This window comes from Giraffa tippelskirchi, chromosome X, assembly GCF_054371585.1.
Source record: "Giraffa tippelskirchi isolate mGirTip1 chromosome X, T2T-mGirTip1v1.2.pri, whole genome shotgun sequence".
Classification (NCBI taxonomy): domain Eukaryota; kingdom Metazoa; phylum Chordata; class Mammalia; order Artiodactyla; family Giraffidae; genus Giraffa; species Giraffa tippelskirchi.
In genome coordinates this window covers 88,863,543-88,884,624 of record NC_137289.1, presented here as the reverse complement: position 1 = coordinate 88,884,624, position 21,082 = coordinate 88,863,543, and the positions used below count along the sequence as shown (strand labels likewise).

General features: G+C 44.1%; 2 protein-coding genes across 3 annotated transcripts in view; one reads left to right on the top strand and one right to left on the bottom strand.

Annotated features, from left to right (window-relative positions):
* PDZD11 (PDZ domain containing 11) overlaps positions 1 to 21,082 on the bottom strand; it is a 79,521-nt gene that overhangs the window by 50,177 nt on the left and 8,262 nt on the right. The gene's annotated exons all lie outside the window — the stretch shown is intronic.
* Positions 9,449 to 20,597, top strand: ARR3 (arrestin 3). Its single transcript, XM_081564069.1, has 16 exons — positions 9,449 to 9,519; positions 9,783 to 9,813; positions 9,964 to 10,024; positions 10,181 to 10,225; positions 14,769 to 14,968; positions 15,090 to 15,149; positions 15,309 to 15,376; positions 16,021 to 16,156; positions 16,339 to 16,423; positions 16,676 to 16,748; positions 17,144 to 17,281; positions 19,042 to 19,125; positions 19,379 to 19,402; positions 19,575 to 19,627; positions 19,929 to 19,938; positions 20,501 to 20,597. The coding sequence occupies exons 1-16, from the start codon at positions 9,449 to 9,451 to the stop codon at positions 20,595 to 20,597; spliced, it is 1,236 nt and encodes a 411-aa protein (XP_081420195.1).

Sequence of the window (21,082 nt, the reverse complement as noted above, 5' to 3'; positions counted from 1 at the left end):
GAACCAGGCTCTAACATCCATGGACTTAAGCCACTGGCCATAATCTAGGAAAGGATAAGCAAATACTTTCTGAGAGCCTACTATGTGCTTGGTCCAGCTCTAGGCACTGGTAGTTCACCAATACTAAACAAAACAAAAACTCCTACTCTAATGAAGCTTACATACTGGTGGGAAGGAAAAGATAATAAAATTAACAAGTAAAATATATAGATCATGATTATTGCTATGGAAAAAAGTATAGGAGAAAAAGGAAATAGAGAGTGTTTCTGTTTTAAATATTAGGGTGACTTTTAAACAAAGACCAGATGATTGTGAGGAAAAGGAAACACAGAGATGAGGTCAGAGAGTTCAGCATGAACCAGATCATGAAGGTCCTTGGAAGCCATTGTGAGGACACCTTGGCTTCTTCTTTCAGTGACTGAGAAGCCATTGAGGGTTTAGAAGAGACAAGTGTCAGGATCTGATTCACATTTTAGAAGGCTCCCTGGTCCAGCTCTATGTTGAGAACAGACTACAGGACGGTGTACACAGGAGGAAGACCAGATCAGAGGCTATTGCCAATAAAGATGATGGTGGCTTGGACCACAGTGGTGAAGGTTGTAAGAAGTGGTAGGTTCTGGCCAGATTTTGAAAATAAAGGTAACAATAGTTACTGATAAGGGATATAAGAGAAAGAGAGGAGTCAAGAATAACTCCAAGATTTCTGGCCTGAGCAACTGGACTTATACCCTTGACAAAGATGAGGAAGGCTATGAGAAAAGTAGATCTGGGGAAAAATGAGGTTTTTCCACCTGTCAATTTCAAGAGGCCTATTGAGCTGGAAAAGACTCTGATACTGGGAAAGATTAAAGGCAGGAGGAGAAGGGGACAACAGAGGATGAGTTGGTTGGCTAGCATCACTGCCTCAATGGACATGACTTTGAGCAAACTCTGGGAGATGGTGATGGACAGGGAAGCCTGGCATGCTGAAGTCCATGGGGTTGCAAAAAGTCAGACACGAGTGAGCGACTGAACAACAATTACACACGTAAGAGGAGGTGGTGAGGACATGGTTCACTCTTCCCCAAGGATGCTAACCAACATGCTTCCCTTATAGTCTTCACCTCTTCCTACATGCCACCTCTCATCTCTCTCTATCACCCCAGAAGACCCTTGTCTGAATACAGCCAAGAAAGTACAGATGCCAAACCTAGATGCTTAAGAGTCTAGTACTAGGGAATGCAGAATTGTCAGGAGCTCTGGGCCTGAGGTTCCTGGGACTAACTAAGGCTGAGTGATTATGAAGGTCTTAGGCTCAGGAAGCAAGCTCTGGGCCTGGAGGACTCTGAGGGTGAGGTGGGTAGTGCTCTTGGGAAGGGAGAGATGACTGCAGCAGAACCACTCTGAAGGGAGCTGCGAAGCAATAGAGACTCTGAACCTGATCTTCAGGTTCTAAGAATATTACTCAGCTGGATCCTGGGAGGAGGAGGCAGGGCTGTAGGGGAGGCTCTAGAAGCTAGAATCTAGATTTCCTGGAAGGCCAAGGAATCTCTTTGGGAGGAAAAACCTGAAGATCCTTGCCCAGCGGTGGAGATTGGGAGAGGGTGTGGATAAAAGGTAGGCAAGGAAGAAGAGATCATAGCCTGAGTCCTGGATAGCTGAATGCTGTGATATTGCATAAAAGGCCCAAGTGTTTGGAGCCAGACACACCTGAATTCAAATCCTTGTTCTTCCACATATTAATTGTGTCACCCTGGATCCCTCTTCATAACTGAGTTTTCTCATCAGTGAAGTGGGGTCACTAATACCAACCTTTCAGGGTTTTCTGAATTGGTTAATAGATGTAAAAACACTTTGCAAACTATGTGTGCTGCTGTGTTTAGACATGTCCGACTCTTTGAGACCCCATGGACTGAAGCCTGCCAGGCTCCTCTGTCCATGGAATTTTCCAGGCACAAATACTGGAGTGAGTTGCCATGCCCTCCTCCAGGGGATCTTCCAAATCCAGGGATCCAACCTGCGTCTCTTATGTCTTTTGCATTGGCAGGCAGATTCTTTACTACTGTGCCACCTGGGAAGCCCCTTGTAAACCTTAAAATGCTGCTAATCTATGAAGTACTTCGTATTATTTACTTTGCTCCCAAGGATGAAGCTGGTTTCTTCAGAGGAGGACAGATGTGATTTGAGGCTTGGCATATACTCAAGAGGACACTCCAGTGTCCACAAAACTAGAGAAGCCCCAGCAGGAGCCAGCTTCTTTCTCCTACTGCTTCAAGCTGATTTAGCTCTGCCGTGTTTCTGCCAGTCCCTAGACATAGTTGCAGCTGCCGCCGCTGCCTCCACTACCACCCAGTGGCTACTTCAGGAAAACGCCTCTCCCAACATTCCCCAACCGGAAGTTAGCTTCCGCTGATGTCACCTAGGCCAAAAGGAATGCTTACTTTATGAAAGGCTGCAGACCAGACTGGCTCTCTCCTGTGAAACTCTTCCTAACTTTCATTTCTGTGACTTTACATTACTCTGATTCTCCTATTCCTCTGGATATTCCTTCTGGCTCCTTCCTTGGCTCCTTTCTGTCCTCCTTCCTCCAAATGTGACCCTTCCCCAAGACTTATTCCCAGAATCTCTTCTCTCCTCTCCTCTCCTTCCATTCTTCCATTGTTTATTTCTCTCTCCTTCTCTCCATCTCTCTCTCTCCATCCACTGTCATGATTTAACTTACAAGTTATGAATAATTATAATGACCAATGAACTGTGGTGTTGGAGAAGACTCTTGAGAGTCCATTGGACTGCAAGGAGATCCAACCAGTCCATCCTAAAGGAAATCAGTCCTGAATATTCATTGAAAGGACTGATGCTGAAGCTGAAATTCCAATACTTTGGCTACCTGATGTGAATAACTGACTCTTTGGAAAAGACCCTGATGCTGGGAAAGACTGAAAGTGGGAGGAGAAGGGGACGAGAGGATGAGATGGTTGGATGGCATTACTGACTCAATGGACATGGGTTTGAGTAAACTCCAGGAGTTGGTGATGGACAGGGAAGCCTGGCATGCTGCAGTCCATGGGGTCGCAAAGAGTCAGACACAACTCAGTGACTGAACTGAATTGAACTGAACTGAACCAAGATTCCAGCATATAGATCTGTCTCCAACCAAATTTCTCTCTCATATTTTTATCACATTTGATTTCTACGGAGATTATGGCACATAGCACAGACTGCCTGGAATTATACTCATTTGTGTTTTTATCTATCTCCTCCAGATCTTCCCACACCCAAATCATACCCAGAGTTCCCTGAGAACAAGCATTTGGTTTTACTTCTGTCTTTCTCAAAGCCTTCCAGGTAAAGTTATGATGATATATGTTCCAGGATTATTTTTTCCAAATTATACACCTTGTTGTCCAAAAAATGCCTTTCATTTCAGTGTTAAGAAAGTAGATAAACCTTACACAAGAGCCTGTGAGCTATGTCGTTTCAGTCGAGTCTGACTCTTTGAGACCCCATGGACCGTAGCCTGCCAGGATCCTCTGTCCACGGGGTTCTCCAAGCAAGAATACTGGAGTGGGATGTCATGCCCTTCTGCAGGGGATCTTCCCCACCCAGGGATTGAACTTGCATTCCTTACATTTCCTCCATTAGGCAGGTGGGTTCTTTACCACTAGCGCCACCTGGTGTTAAATAAATATTTGTTGCATGAATGAATAGTCTCTGTTACAGTTAGTTGAATTGAATGATTCTCACATCTACAACCTAAGCCCTGTATCTATTGTTTGCTGTAACATGTATCCACTTGGGTATCTCACTGATATCTAGAATTTAGTATGCCAGGAAAAGTTCATTATCTGCTTTCCCATGACAGAAAGGAGCAACATGGATACTGTTGTTGCTGAGATCCTTTGGTGCCCCTACTCTTCCAGTCTTCCCCCTCTTCGCCCCTCATATCTAACATTCATAAATGTCTTGATGACAGTTTCTCTGCAATGTTAACTGTTTCCCTGGGGCCTAAAGAAGCATAAGGGAGAAAGGCATGGTTTCTAATCTCTTCCTCTGAGTTGAGGGTGGGGGGAGTGGGGAGGAAGGAAGGAAGAACAGGAGAGAAAAGTGAAATAGTGGGGGAAATGCAGGCTTTGGAGTCACACAGACTTAGAGTTTACCTATGGCTTCATCACCTACTAGCTATAGGACTGTGGATAAGTATTCCTAAATTTCTACTTCCTCATGTATAGAATGAGGATACTAGTAGCGACCTTGTTGTGAGGAGAAAATGAAGCAATGTGTCAACTCTCAGTGTCTGGCAGTTATCAGCCTCTTCATCATTAGGGATTAAAGTATATGTGAATTTGGAAGGTTTGGAGATTGAGAAGTTCACCCCAATTGCCTAGGTTTTCTTTGTGAGGTGAAAAAGTGAGGTCACCTGCTGAGAGTAAGGTGCAGTGTGGAGTGGAACAAGACAGTCCCCACAGGCTTGATGGAAAGGAGCAGTAATCTGAAATCCCAAACAATCCAAATTTATTAGTAAAATCATGGGAGACTAGCTGGTTCCATATAATTGTATCCAGGTTAGTGTTGTACCAGGGGTCTTTTCTGAAGGGTTCCCTTTTAGTGTTTCTAAATGTCTGCTCTTTATCTCCAGCGAGGCTGTTAACAACTTTAGACTAGAGGCCAGAACCTCTGTGTCCAGGACCTAGGAGAGCAGGGGAAGTCTCTGTTTCTACTATTTGATTAGTCTGCCTCCTCTCCACCCTCCCACACTGAGACAGTGCCATTGTCCACATGCCACTTAAGTCTGCTGGTATGCTGTCAGCTGCAATGACAGAATATTCCAACTCAGCTGAGTTTAAAATAAGGAAACATATAATCTAAGTCCAGGAACAGGGAGCTTTTGAGTTGACTAATTCAACAGTTTAACATTGTCATTAAAAAATTCTTTATATGAAGAAAGACTCTTTCCATCTTTCTGATCTGCACCCCTCAGCCTGTTGTTCAGCAACCCTCATGGTCACAAGGTGGCTGTTTTATTTCTGGCATTGCATCCAAACGTGGAAATACCACTGATGATAGGAGAGGAAGGCTCTCTTCCTGTGTGTTTATTACTCAGGAAACCTTTCCCAGAATTGCCCTACCATGCTTCCCCTCATATCTCAGTGGCCTGAGTTTCATTATGCCTATAACTAAACCAACAACTGGCAAGGAGGATGAAATGACCGTGACTGGCCAAGAGGAGAAGTGAGCCATGTGGAGGAAGGTGGGGTACCTGAAAAATCAGGATTCTGTCCACAAGAAGAAAGGGCAAGGACTTCCCTGTGGTCCCGTGGATAAGACTCCAGGCTCTTGATGCAGGGGACCCAGGTTTGATCCCTGGGTAGGGAATTAGATCCCACATGCCGCAACTCAGCCCCAATGCAGCCAAATAAGAAAATAAATAAAGATAGATAGATATAGATATGTAAAAAGAATCTACCTGCCAGGGCAGAGGACACGGGTTTAGTCTCTGGTTGGAGAAGATTCCACATGCTGTGGGCAACTAAAGCCCATGTACCACAACTACTGAGTCCGCATGCTTTAACTACTGAAGCCCATGTGCCTAGAGCCCTTGCTCCCCAACAAGAGAAGCCACCATGATGAGAATCTTGTGCACTGCAAGAAGAGTAGCCCCAGCTCTCCATGCAACTAGAGAAAACCCGAGGGCAGCAACAAAGACTCAGCTCAACCAAAAATAAAATAAATGAATTATAAAAACAAAAAGAAGGAAGTGAGAGATGCCTATTGAGTTGATAAACAATCATGTCTGCTACGATGCCTTATGGAACAAGCCAACCATTTCTCACTCAGAGATCTGATCATCACTTCCTAACTGGAAGGGCAGGTTTGGAAATATCACTGGGGTGTGCAGAATGAGGGTGGGTAAAGACCTGAAAATAGCTCTCCCATTAATCTATCACAGGGGCCAGATACTTCACCATTAGAGATGCATTCCTTTGCCTTCTTACTCTTGCCTCCTCGTAAAATGCAAATGCGTGTGCTAAGTCACTTGAGTCCTGTCCAACTCTGTGTGACCCTAGAGATTACAGCCTGCCAGGCTCCTCTGTCCATTGGGTTCTCCAGGCAAGGATACTGGAGTGGGTTGCCATGCCCTCCTCCAGGGGATCTTCCCGACCCAGGGATCGAACCCACGTCTCTTACATCTCCTGCATTGGCACTTTACCACTAGCACCACCTGGGAAGCCCTAAAATGAAAATACTCCCGATCAAAATGAAACCAGAGTGATGGTTCTCTTTGGGAGACTACTAACTGCAAAGGGACACAAAGGAATTTTCTGGGGAGCTAGAAATGTTCTATATCTTGATCTGGGTAGTAGTTACATAGGTGTAGTAATTTCCTATTACTGCTGCAAAAAAGTTACCACAGATTTGATAGCTTAAAATATCATTTATTCTTTTACAGTTCTGGAGATCAGAAGTCCAAAATCAGGTTCACTGGGCCAAAACCAAAGTATCAGCAGGGCTATGCCTGAACTGCAACAGCCACCTTGCAACCATGAGGGACTACTGGAGAGAATCCGTGTCCTTGCCTTTTCCAGTTTCTAGAGCTGCATTCCTTCATCTTCCCTTCCTCCATCTTCCAAGCGGGTAGCATCACATCTGGCTGCAATCCTCATATTGCCTTCTGTCGAGGCAGTCAAATCTCCCTGTTTCCTTCTCATAAAGAGACTAGTGATTACATTTAGGGCCCACCCAGATGATCCAAAATAGTCTCCCCCTCTCAAGATCCTAAATTTAATCACATCTGCAAAGTTCCTTTTTGCCATATAAGGTAAAATTCATTGCTTCCCAGGATTAGGACCTGATATCTTTGGGGGCCCATTATTCAGCCTTCCACAGTAGGTAAAAATTCTTCAAGCTGTGCAATTGAGATTTGTGCATTTTACTTTCGCTAAATTATACCTCAGTCAAGAAATGCACATACTCCAGGAAAAGAGAGAATGATTTAAGTTCAATCATAGTAATGAATTAAAGGCCTACCAGATCTACTTTCTTCCTGCTGGGAGGACCATGGACCTGATTCGAAAGAGAAGCTAAGCTTCAAATGTGGGTCTAAAGACAAAAATAGGTTGAAGCCTAGTCCAAAAGAACATTCATTCTGACTTCACCTTCCCATGGATACCAACCTTCCCCTCAGAGTCTGGGCTTCTAGCTCTAGCTAAAGAAGCAGAGAGTTACAATGACTAAAAGCCAAGGCCCTGAGGTGCATACTGACAAGGAATGACAAAGGCTAACATGGTTATTTGTGCAAAGAGAATACAGGACAGCTGTTCAGCACCCACAGTGGCGAGCGGGAGGTAGGGAAGCCACAGCCATGGCCACCCTGTGAGGAATGGACAGGCTGTCCTGGAGGGTTGAGGCTGCATCTATGGATAGGTACTGAAGCCCAGCCAGCGCTATGGCAAGGTAAAGTAGGGTGGGGTCCTGTACCCCCAGAGTTTGGAGATCCTGTCTCTACATCCCCCATGTCCATGAAACCTGGGCCTGGGTTCTATGAGAAGGACAGCCATGCAAGGAAGATTACTTTTGTTGCTGCCATTGCAGGGGTCCTGGCAGCTGCAGGACAGAAATATCTTTAATTCCATGAGTGGTCATATGAGGTGAGGGAAGCTGCTTAGGGCCTATAGCGTGGACTTAGTTTTAGGGATTGGAGCGAGTCAAGGGCTGAGGGCGCGTATGGGGGAAGGTTGACTGTGATGGGGGCAGGCATGTAAAGATGTCAATTGCTTTTTCTGTCCACAGGCAACATTCTGCTGGGATAACCTGCCCCTGGGCCAAGAATCTTGTGTTAAATCTTGTGTTACCTTCCTCTTCAACAAGAAAAGAAGTTCAAGGCTCACAGATGTGTGCACACAGCTCAGTACACTCAGCCTCCCCTGCCCACTCCACCCCCATTTACAGGAGATCGACTCCTGCTGTGCACATAATCTGGGATAATTGGGTCTCTCAACATTACTTCAAGAGTCCCAAGTCCCAAGTAGCGGTAGGCTAGGGAAAGGGTGCTCTTTCCCATACCCTTGGCTTTTGTGTGGCCTGTTATACCTGATCAAGAGATATAGAAAGACTGGAATGTGACACAAGACTCTCCTTTCAGAATCACAAAGGCTTATACTTTGAGCCTTCCTATTTCTATCCCTCATCTTGCATTTCTTTTTATGTCCCCGACTCCCCTTTGATCTCAGTCCTCAGGTTCAAGGCCTCATGAGGCCAGAACCCTGTAGTTCCTTTTCTCATGCTCCCCTGACTTTAACACCATCAGATTCAACCCCTGACCTTGCCCCTGTCCCAGCAGCAAGCAGCTAATCTTTTAGCAACTAATCTTTTGTCCACTAATCTGCTTTCCAAACTCTTGGCACCTGAGCTATTTATAAAGCAGTATTTTATGCCCCCCCCCCGCCAGGACCCTATTCTTCTTCCCTGACCCCCACCCATCTGAAAATTCACAGGACCTTGGGTATAAGAGGTTGGAGAGGCGAGCATAGCGACCAGAGCTGGAGACGGATGTGAGCTTCACCTTCTTCCTCCCCAGGTAAGTAGTCCAAAGTCCTCTTATTTCCAGCCCATACTAGGTCCCATATCTCCTGCCCTTAGCACCTTCCTCAATATATCAAGAAGCATTTGAGGGGCACCTTTCCCAACAGCTGACAGGCAGTCAGGCCGAGATACCCTGGGAGAGACCTCTGAAAACTCCCCTAAGCTCCTCTCGGGCCAGATCTAATACACATCAAAGAAAAGCATCAGAGAGATCTCTTTCTCTCTCTAAGGATCCCTACTCCAAGGCTTAGCACCTGGGGACATTGATGGGGGTAAGAGTGGGCAAATCTGGGGAGGATGATGAGAACAGTGAATAGGTTCAAGGAAGGCTTTCAACTTCCATAGAGGCTTCTGCCACCAACAACTAAGAGCATGAGGGCACCTTTACTCTCCTGCACCTTTCTCCTTTCTTAGCTGTGTTAAGGCCACCATGAGGTGAACTCAGGCTCAGAATCCATTGCAGAAACCAGAGTCTGGGTTTTGTTCATTCATTCATTCATGGATCTAACAAACATGTCTTGGCACCTACCCTGTGCTAGGTGATGCTCAACCTCATCCAGTACAATTTTCTTCATACTTTCCTGGATGAAGGCCTTTCTCCAAACAAATTCCTTCTCCTAAAATGCTCTCGAGAGGAGAGAGCCCCAGCTATTTAAAAAAGCCTCATCCTTTCTGGAGAACAAACAGTATGGTTAGTCAATAATTTGGAAAAACTAGGGGAGTTTTTTTCCTGTGTCCTGGATGGGTGAGAGTATGCCTGAATACGTAATGTTGATAGGAGGGAGAATAGGAAGCATGGATGGTGGTGAGGTGTCCAAGAAGAAAAGGTTATGTCACACCAGGTGTGTCCACATGGTATATCAAAGACAGGTAAGGAGAATGGGACCAAATGATTGAGCCTCCCTCCTTCCCCTCTTGCCAGAAAAGGCTCAACATCCACACCACGGCCAACATGTCCAGGTAAGTAAGAACTCCTAATTCTCTGCCCCTGTGACTTGTGGCTTACCCAAACCCAACGACTTGCCTTTGGGGTGGATGGGTTTGCATCCTCTCTTCTATTTGTGTTGCCTTCACCTGCGTGTCACTTCATTCTCCTTGGGCCTCTTCCTCTAATCCTAGAAATATTTCCTTTTCTCCTCAATTCCCTTTCTTTCCTTTCCCTTCTTTCCCCCCTCCCTTCTCTTCCAATCCCCTTCCATATCCTCTGTTTTTTTTCCTCTTAGGGTGTTTAAGAAGACCTGCTCCAACGGCAAGGTGAGAGAACCTGACCCAGCTGGGCCAATGAAAGGGGAAAAGGGATAGGTGTGTACGTCCTTCAAGGTCTCAGGGGTTCGGGTTGGGGCCTTCAGGGGAATTCATTACAAGAAGATGCTGAGAGTAACATGGGAGGTTGTTCCACAACAGCTATCCATCTACCTGGGGAAACGGGACTTCGTGGACCATGTGGACATGGTGGAACCCATTGGTCAGTGAGTCCGAAAAGGGAAAGAGCCTGGGGAGAAGGGGAGTGGGAGCAAGGGAGTGAAAGAAAGCCAAGAAAGGACCATGCAGAAGAGAAATTTCTGTTTCATAGTCTGAGGACTTTTCCTGACCAGAGTGCCATCTCTCCCCCTCTACATAGATGGTGTAGTCCTGGTTGACCCTGATTACTTACAAGGCCGAAAGAGTAAGTTAAAAATCCTTGTTGGTCTGTGTATATGCCAGGGACCCCAACCTAAAATGTCACACACACCAGACAAGTAATCTGAATGAGTGGACTGGACGAATGGACCAGAGGGTTATAAGAAAATTAAAAAGTGGTGGGAACTGTGAATGTCTTATCTGATAGAAGCTAACAACTGGGAATTTCAGTGCAGTGTGGCCAAATTTTCTGATTGTTACAGAGGATCTGGAAATAAAGGTCAGAATAAGACTCTGAGAGGCTCAAAGTCTGAAAAGATTCTAGCGCCTCTTCCCAAATAATATTTAAAATAGATATATTTCTAAAGCATTAATTAAATTCTCTTTTCCAAGATCACACAAAATTTACATGTGTGCTGAAATTAAATGCTTTTTTCTAAAATCTCTGATTTTCTCCCCTATTGTTGGTGGGGCCTTTGCTTCACTGCTAATCTGAACACACACTTAGACTGCCTATTGAAAGATCCAGTATACCAGATATCCATATTATTAAAATATGGATTAAATTATTAAAATTTGCATTAAGCAAATGTCCTGATTTTCAAATGTTGGCAGCTAATTAAGAGATTTTTTTTAAAGCCCTGGATAAATAAAAAAACTTTATTTTTCCAAGGGCTGGATGTGACCTTCAGGCTGCCACTTTGCATTTCTTTTTCTCTTTATTTGCATATGTCTTTCCGCATCTCCTTTGTGGAGGGAAACCCATTTTTTCCATTAAAAAAAATCCCGAACAAAGAAATAAACAAAACAATAACTACAGCAAGTAACAGCAAAAGACATTACTCTGGTTACAGTATTATAGTTCCAGATTACACTGAAATAATTGCTTTGCCATTTTTTTCTTTAATTCTTGCTCTATGATCCAACAGATTGAAAATTGGGTTGGATTTGAAAAAGGTTCAGAACAAATTGATGAATACTAGTTCAAATGTAACCTTTAGGTATTGTGGAATAAACCAAACTTAATTGCTCAGATTAAACAGTGTGGATAAGCAGTCCACCCACTTTTAAATATCAGAGGAATTTTGGGGTATAGCCAGTAAATTAATCAACTTATTTAAGACTCTCAATTACTCTGTAGTTCTAAGCTCTAAATCATTTTTTCACAGCCCTAAAAAATTTTCAGAATAACCTACAGAAAAAAATCTTTAGTTTAAAAAATGTATGTCGACCCAGGAAATAAAATGTGTTTATTCCTTTAATTTTAATCTTCATGTCCCTTAGTAGTTTTATATTATTATTCATTTAAGCTGTATGTATTTAAGTTTATTCCTTAGCTTTTTTATATGCTTTGTTACTTTTATCAAGATAATCTTACTTGCATAACATTTCCAAATATGTATTTTTTTCTTTTGAGGTGCATTTGTTGATGTAAAATATGCTAATGCTACACCACTGAATGAAAAAGGCCAGTTGTAGGGCAATATATGTGGTAGTGTGAATGAAGTGTGGTTTAACAAAAATTGATGTGGGATCGCTCTGTATTATTTCTTACACTGCATGTAAATCTACAATAATCTCAAAATAAAATGTTTCATTTCAAAAAGGCAATGAAAGAGAAGTCATAAATATCTAAGGTGGCCTTATATTTAATTACAGAAATAAAGTTGGAAAGCAAATGAAACAAATTAAGAGCAGTTACCTCTGAAATATGTATGATGGCAGAACTTTGATTTCTCTTTTTGTTCGTGTTTTCTAATTGTCACACAACTAATATGTATTATTTATATAATAAACACAAATATAAATAACTTTAGAATAGATGTTGAATTAAAAAAACTAAAACAAGCTATTTCTTAACACAAAAAACGATGATTGTAAACTGTCAGAGAATCAATAAGATCTTGGGGGTGGGGTGATGCCCTTCCCACCACATACCACAGTGGGATGTGACCAGAACAATTCATCTGATTAACACACCCTGAGCTCAGGGGCTATTAGATACCCTTTTGCCTGGCCCCTCCTCTTTTTCTGATTTCTCATCTCTTTCACTTCATCCCTTCCCTTGCTTCCTTCCAGCCACCTTGTTTCCTCATCTTCTCTGTTTTTTCCTTTCCTTTGCTCCCTCTTTCCTTTTCCTATTCTTTCTCTCCCTTTTCCCACTTTTTTTGGCATAATTGGGAAACCAAGATGAATTTAATTTGTTGTATCTTTTGAAAATTGTTAAGTTTGTCTTCATGTAGAAACATTAGAAAGTACGGATGAAGGAGAAAGACTGCAATCCTCTCACCCAGAGATAATCACAAATATTTCAGTTCACATTTATTCATATTTTCTGTGTAAAAATATATTTTTATTTTAAATGCTATATTATATATAATACTTTCTAACATTTTTTGCCTATGCAATATGTGAAAATCTATAAAGTTTTTGGTTGCCTAGTACTATATTGTATGAGTGCACCATAATGTATTTAGCCAACTTTAACCACTGGACATTTTTTGCTATGACAAACAACCCCATAAAGTACATGCTTGTATGTATTTCTTTTCATACTTGTCCAATTATTTCTTTAGACTAAATGCCTGGAAAAGGAATGAATGGCCAAAGGGTAGTCACACATTTTTAAAGCTTTCCATCACCAAATCGCCCTTCAAAATGGTTGTATCAATTAACTCTCCCTCATGCAGGGTATGAGGCTGCCCATTGTTCCAGTCATTATAAGCACTACCATTATCGTTATTTTCAGTCTTTGTTGTATCTTTTGAATATAGATTCATTTTCTTTGCTTGTTTGTAATTTTAAAAGCAGATAATATCGCTGTTGGATATTTTGATTTCTTAAAAATACAAAAATAAGTTGGTTTCTACTAGTGTGTGGCTCTTGGTAGTTTTCTTTTCTTTGGGTCAGGGCTCCTGTTTAAAAATAAGATTCCCAACCCCTATTCCATTTTTTTCCCCAACCCCTGTTGTAAATCTTTCCTTCCCTCAGTCTCTGTCACTGTCCTTGGACAGATATCTCTCTGTACCCCATCCCATACTCCACTAGTGCACTGAAGTAGCTTTCTATTTGTCCCAATAATCTTAGGTACTAGCTGTAATGTATAAGTTCAACTATTATTGTTCTATTTCTCTAATGTTCCCATGATCATCATCATCATCCACATCTATAATTTGAATTTCCACAGGGATTTCTCATACATCACCTTCTTACAACCATCCTGTGAGTTAAGTTGGGCATACGAATCTGGGCTTTAGAGTCATGTCTGAGTTAAAATCCTGGGCTGTCATTTAGCTGCTCTGAGCTCATTTTCTCTACCTGTAAAACAGAGATAATAATTGTAGAGCTCTTCTGCAGTCCTATTATTGACAGGTGAATTAACTGAGGCTCAGACAACACGAGGGATTTCTACAAGTCGTATGCAAACCTAGGTTCTGATCTTAGAGAATTATGCAATGAATACCCTGTACCCATCACCTAGTTTTAAAAAGAATTACAGAAACCAACTGAAGTCTCCTGCGTATCCTTCCCTAATCCCATACTCCTTCCTCCCTCCCTCCTTTCCTTCCTGCCTCCACCTCAGGTAATAACTATTCCGAATTTGATATTTATTATTCCCATGATGTTTCTATACTTCTAACTTAATATTTATATATCAGTGAGCAACTTTGGTATTGTTCTACATGCTTTTCAACTTTATATACATGGCATGATTGTGCATATCATCCTGCAGCTAGCTTCTTTTACTCAACTTTTGAGACTTAACCATGTTAATACATGGAGTTCAGGTCATTATTTTAATCTGTTTAATATTCCACGATATGAATATACCATAACTGTTTACCCACTCTCCCATTGATAGGTATTTAAATCATTTCCAGTTTTATGCTATGACAAACACTGATGCCATGGACATTCTCATGTGTTTCTCCTTATAGACAAGAGCAAGAGTTCCACTAAATTCTTATTTCATAAGATATGAGCAGATACCAGTTTACTGGACAGTGACCAACAGTTTTCCAAAGTGGCTGTACAAACATATACTCCCACCACAGTATGTAATCAATTGCTTCACATCTGGAGCATTGTTCAACACTTAGTGCTATCAGACTTAAAAATTTTTGACAGTCTGAGGAAGCAGAAATGTTATCTCATTGTGGCTTTAATTTGCATTTATCTGATTACTAATAAGACTGGACATGTTTCCATACTTCATTGGCCATTCCATTCCACGCTTCTGTGTAGAGCTTATTCATACCTTTTGCACACTTTCATACTGGAATGTTTGTATTTTTATTACTGATTTGTGGGAGTTTTTTTAGATACTATGAACACTAAACTTTTGTTACAAGTGTTACAAATATTTCCCCTCAGGCTTTTGCTTGTTTCAGTATTTATAAAGATTCTTAATGTAAAGAAGGTTTAAATTTTACTGTAGTCAAATGTGTTAATCCTTTTCTTTATGGCCACACTGGTTTGATAATATTACACTGTTTCTCCACGTCTTCCTCTGAGCTTCCTCTGACGCCATTAAGATCTCCTTTCCCCCTCAGACCTAACAGGTCACTCTCTTGTTCCTTTGCCTGCAGTGTTTGTCATGTTGACCTGTGCCTTTCGCTATGGCCATGATGACTTGGATGTGATTGGTCTGACATTCCGCAAAGATCTGTACGTACAGGTCCAGCAAGTGGTCCCAGCTGAGCCCAGCAGCCCCCGGGGCCCCCTCACAGTCCTGCAGGAGCGACTGCTGCACAAGCTGGGGGACAATGCCTACCCCTTTACCCTGCAGGTACTGACGCCAAGCCCTGGGTAAGGTTTCCAGGGAAGATTAAGAGAGGAAGCTAAACAAGGAGAACAGAGGAAAAGGGTCCCTATTTCTTCTGATGGCTGACCTCCTTCTGATCCTTTAGATGGTTGTCAACCTGCCCTGTTCGGTGACACTGCAGCCAGGTCCTGATGATACAGGAAAGGTGAGGTCTGGGTTCTCAAAAAGACGGACAGAGGGATAAATGGACAAGACTGGAGAAAGGGACAGCTAAGGGATGGGATCAGACATTTCCTTATAAACCCATGAGGAGGGGAGTGGGCAGTGTCAGAAATGAGTTCTCTTTGCCTCTGCCCCTTTGCAGGCCTGCGGTGTTGACTTTGAAGTGAAGAGTTTCTGCGCCGAAAACCTGGAGGAGAAAGTCTCCAAGAGGTGTTTCTGTGGTCAACTTCAAAATCCCTGCCTCTAGCCTGCACCAGGAAACAGATCTTGCTCTCAGGACAGAAACATCCTTACTTCTAACCTCTGTAGCAGCATCACCACCAATTCAGACGCCCATTTCTGATTCCCCTCTAATTTCTCTTCTTTGCTCTAGAGCATGGGTCAGCACACTCTTCTGTCAAAGGCCAGACAAGAAATATTAGGCTTTGTGAACAATGTACTTCCTGTTGCACCTACTGAACTGTGCCACTGTAGCATGAAAACAGCCATGGGCAGTACGTAAATGAACAAGCATGGCTGTGTTCCAATACTTTATGAACAATCAAAATTTAAATTTTATATAATTTCCACGTTATGAAATATCGTTCTTTGATTTTTTTCAACCACTTGAAAATGTAATGACCATTTTTAGCTTGTGGGCCATACAGACACAAGCAGCAGACCAGACTTAGCCAGTGAGCCATAGTTTGCTGACCTATGGTCTAGATACCTACCTTGAGGGTCCAGAGGCATTCTCTGAGGGAAACCTTCTGCCACCTCCACCACCCAAGTGAGGACTGGGCTATAGGTTTGGCACAAGAAAGGTCTGTGAGTCCTAAGGAGATGTTCTGGCTGTCCCCTTGGCCTTTACTTAGAGACTCTGTGCGGCTGGTGATTCGGAAAATACAGTTTGCCCCCCTGGAACAAGGTCCTGGCCCCTGCGCCCAGACTGTGCGCCGCTTCCTCCTGTCAGCTCAGCCCCTACAACTCCAGGCCTGGATGGACAAGGAGGTTTGTGACCCCCATTTCTTGCCCCCTAGCATCCAACCCCTCTGAAACCCTTTCTTTATTGATCTCCTACTTGGGAAGACAAGGGTGGAAACCAGGTCGGCAAGTGCTGAGAAAACAAATTCTAGGTCTTTATCTGAGTGTTCTCCCTCCAACCTTATAACAGGCCTCTCCTCCTGCTTTAGGTAAATTATCATGGCAAACCCATCTCTGTCAATGTTTCCATCAACAACTCCACCAACAAGGTCATCAAAAAAATCAAGATTTCAGGTGAGCTTCTTTTCCTGTCTCCCTGCCCCTGGCCCCAAATCCATGGGTCTTTTTCCAGAACTCTGCCCCCACTTACCCAGTCTGCATTCATCTAGGCTTTCCCTCCATTGCAGGCTTATCAAAACATACATTTCTATTCATCCATATATGCACATCTTAGTACATGACATGAAGGGTGCCCGTGTACAAGGGCAGTGAGTCGGGGTCTTGAGGATGACTAACTATAGTCATGTGCTTTTCCTGGCTCTTCAGTTGACCAGATCACAGATGTCGTCCTGTATGCACTAGACAAGTACACCAAGACTGTGTTTGCTCAGGAGTTCACGTGAGCTGGTGCCGGGGCTGGGGTCAGAGAGCTGACAGGTAGGGTGGTGGAAAGAGGTTTGGGGTCTGGAGGCAGAGGAGAGGATTGGGGAAAGAAGGAAATGGGGAAGAGCCCAGGACTGAGGAAGGTCAAGGTGAGGGCTGATGTGGAAAAAGGGAGGGATTCTCCAGAGAGCTAGAGGGAGGATACCCACAAGAGGATCATCAAATTCTGAGAGAGGGTGGGGGCATAAGATGATTTCCCACCAGAGTGAATCATTCCCACTCTCCAGTCAGACATGTCAGCTCTCTTGGATATTCCAGTAGATTCATGGAATTGTGCAAAATACTCTTGGGAATGAGAATCACTTAGTTGGCAAGCCTAGCTTAAGTTCATCTCTTCTTTTCCTTTCAAAGGGAGACTATAGCTGCTAACTCCACCTTCTCCAAGAGCTTTGCAGTAACCCCGCTCCTGGCAGCCAACTGCCAGAAACAGGGCCTGGCACTGGATGGCAAACTCAAGCAGGGTGACACCAATCTGGCCTCTAGCACAATGTAAGCTCACATGTAACTCCCAGCCTTCATTTTCTACACCCCAACCCATTCTGTGTGCTATATACACAGTTCTGAGGTTTCACCTTCAATGAAGCCTACCTGTTTCAAAAAAATTTTAAACATTCAGAGACACCTCTAGGGAAGAGGGCCAACAGTAAGCTAAATAATACCCATAGGAACAATGACAGGCTTAGGTCATAGGCAACAAAAAAGGAAAAAGTGGAAAGGAAAAATTTATGTTGTATATTTTATAGCTCAGAAAGGTCTTATGTATGGTACTGTTATCCTCATAAGAATCCCATTAATTAGGCTGGATATGTGTTCTTATTCTATTTTACACTTAATGGCCCTGAGGCTCAGAGAGACGAAGGAACTTGTCCAAGTTTGCACAGTGGCAGAGGTGGAAAAGATGTCATCTGGCTCTAACACTGCGATCTCTGTAGCAACTGCTCTCTAGTGAAGATAGAAGTTCAGTGGAAGACAGATGAGAAATGGAGAGAAAAGAGGACAAAAAAGAATATGATAGGAACTGATAGAATTGTATCATCATTCATTTGGTCCTATGCCTAAAACTTGGAGGCCCTAGTGTAAGATGTGTCTCCTACCGAAAACCATCTGCCACCATCTGACAAGCATTCATTCCTACTGCCTTTCTCTGTGCCTTATCAATCACGTAGCAATACATTGTTATTGCTTGAAAGAGCCTGAGAAATCATCCCAATAGCATTACTTTGCAGATAGAGGATCAGCATCCCAGGGCAATGAAAAATCTTGGAAAATCTCCAAAATCATATAGCTTTCTGTATTTTCCTTAAAATTAATTAATTTTGGCTGAACAGGTCTTCATTGCTGTGTGGGGGCTTTCTCTAGTTGAGGTGAGCAGGGGCTACTCTTCACTGTGGTGTCATCTCTTGTTTGCAGAGCACGGGCTCTAGAGTGTGTGGGCTTCAGTGGCTGTGGCACAAGGGCTTAGTTGCCCTGCAGCATGTGGAATCTTCCCAGACCAGGGACCGAACCTGTGTCCCCTGCATTGGCAGGCAGATTCTTATCTACTGTATCACCAGGGAACTCCTGTGCCTTATTTTTCCATCAGTCGGTTTTCACTGAATGCTTGTTACATACTCATTCCTATGCTAAGCAACGTGGGAGGGTACAAAGAAGTTGAAGATAGTCTCTGCCTTCAGTCAGTTTATGGCTTAAATGGGGAACAAAGTGGAATGTGAATGTCATCTATCAGTTAAATGTTAGTATGTGTAGTTCAGATTATAAATCCAATAGGAGTTCAAAGAAGCCAGCATAGCTGGAGGAGACAGAAGGAGCTAGATCTTGAAGAATGTGTTGGATTTGGATAGCAATAAAGGAAGAAAAGAGAGTTCCAGGTTGGGAATATAGCCTGGGGAAACGTTAGAATGGCTTGTTCTGAGCAAGGAGAGAGGATGGGTCTGGTTAGGTCGTATCCTAGGTGTTAGGGAGTTAGGGCAGGAAGGTTAGAGAGGCTAGATGGGGCCAAATTGTTAAGGGTTGTGAAAGTCAAGCAGTGTACTAATTATATTCAGAGAGGTAGCCTCCTGAGCAGAGGGTGACATGGTAAAACTGGATTTGAGGAACAGAAATGCTATCCCAATGAGTAGGAGATCAGAGCCTGGGAGACCTTTCAGATGACAAAAGATGCACAGGAAGGGACTAGGGGACTGAATGAGTTAGCTCCCTCGCAGCCGTTTCCCTTCAAACACACAACGATGAATACTACCACCTCCCAGTCTTCGACCAGGAGTGGACAAGGAGCTGCTGGGGATCCTGGTGTCCTACAAAGTCAGAGTCAACCTGATGGTGTCCTGTGGAGGGTGAGAATGCAGGATCTGTCTGGGCAGGGGCTGGGGAGCCACTTTTGTTTTCCTCCCAGTTAGACTGACCCATTCAACCCACTCCTTCTCTGGACCCGTTTCCCAAACCTGTGAGCTCCATGAGCAGGCTACCTTCCCTTCCAGAAACCGATTCTGTGGTTGAGTTGGCCTTACAATCCCTAATTCCCCTGTCAAATTAGGTTGCTACTTTCCATTTCCAGTTGCTAATTTTAGGGTGTCATTCTACCCTCAGCATCCTAGGCGACCTGACAGCCAGGTAAGAGACTGTGGGGTGGGGAAAACTGGAGCAAGAAAGGGAGGATGAAATCAGGAGACCTAAAGAGTGATGAGGGAGAATCTAAGGGCATCCTAGGACCAAAAAACTGAGGGAGAGGTTCAGGGAGTGCCCTTGGAGGGAGATCTGTAACTCAACCTTGGGATCCTTGCAGTGATGTTGGTGTGGAGCTCCCCTTGATCCTGATGCATCCAAAACCGTCAAACGGTGAGTGACCAGGTGGGATTCACAGGAACAGTGGTCCCAAGGGTTGAGGACCAAGCAATCCTGAGCTCATGACTCTAGGACTGGCAGTTTGAGTAGAGATTCTATAGCAGTAGGTAGGTTGGGTGAATAGGTTTTCAGGGCAATTGTGTGTATGCGTGTGTGCACGCACGCATGTGTGTGTGTATTGTGTATATATGAGAGGGAGACGGTCAAAAAGGGAGAGGGAAGAGTAATAAGACATTTCTTCACGGAATTTATCAGCTTTAATCCATATTTCCTTCCCTTTCCATGCTCACTACAGAGGCTGCTAGGTAACAAAATGTGAGGCCTGGAAACCTTGCCCCCACCCCTTTCCCCACTGCCACTCTCCGTTTTATGACAATGGGAATGTTAAAAAGCTTCCCTGGAGTGTTGCTTTCAGTAGGTGTGCAGTGGAAACATATGGTTTAACTTCATGTCGTAGTTTAGTGCAGTGCTTTTCATAAGCCCCTCTTTCCCTTTTTGCATCCCCCGCCCTCCACCTCCTGCTCTTCTCCCAGTCGTCCTTCACCCTCACCCCTTCCAGTCTTTTCTCTTTTCCCTGCCTCCTAGCCCTTATTTCTCCTGTTTTTCATTTTTCCATGCCTTCTCTCCTTCCCACTCCCCATTCTTATTTCCCCTCTGGTGGGGGGGGGACTTTTGTGTTGGGAGATTGGGGAGGGAATGAAGGAAACAAGCCCAGTGTGGTCCATGTGGGGTGTGGGCAGCTGAGAGGGGATGAAGGTCTGAGCTGAGTGGCAGGGAAGGGATCACTTCTCTGGGGTCAGGAATGGGAGTGGATGATGCTCAGAGAGTTGTTCCTAACCCTCTGTTCCCTTCTGCTGCTTCTGCAAGCTCTGAGGACATAGTCATCGAGGAGTTTGCTCAGCAGGAGCCCGGTGGAGAGGAGAGCCAGGAGGCTTTGGCAGCTGAAGGGGATGAGGGCAGCTGAGCACCTGGCTCCAGTACCTATGTGTGGGAGCCCCACTGCAACACTCAATAAATCAGCTTGTCTGGATGTGCCTTCTGATCTCTTTGGTACTTCCTCCTCTTGGAGGAGGGTAATGGAACTATCTAGAATGAACCAACTTCCCCTACCCAAGCCTCCCACCCCAACTCCACACTAGTGATTAGATTTCCTGTAGCATGTGCGTTTCCTCCAAACAACCCCCGACTTCCCTCTGGCAAGGCCACCTACCCTCTGTGAGTGCTTCAGCTTTCCTGGCCATCCCTGCCCTCATCCCACCCCCAACTATCCCACTCCCAGGATCACACATGTCCCGGGTGCCCCACCTCAGGGCTGTGGGCAGGGCCTGAGAGGGCATGGCTCCAAGCCCAGGCCTGAAGGTGACGCTGATGGTTGGATGGAGTGCCATGTGACCCCAGGCAGCAAGTGCCACTCACCTGCCAGGCACAAAGCACACCACGAGGCCCACC

Excerpts from the sequence above, each read along its gene's own strand:
- ARR3 (XM_081564069.1), top strand. The coding sequence starts at position 9,449 with ATGATTGAGCCTCCCTCCTTCCCCTCTTGCCAGAAAAGGCTCAACATC. Across the intron at positions 9,814-9,963 it reads AGACCTGCTCCAACGGCAAG|CTATCCATCTACCTGGGGAA; the intron begins GTGAGAGAACCT and ends GTTCCACAACAG. Across the intron at positions 19,126-19,378 it reads CTGATGGTGTCCTGTGGAGG|CATCCTAGGCGACCTGACAG; the intron begins GTGAGAATGCAG and ends TTCTACCCTCAG.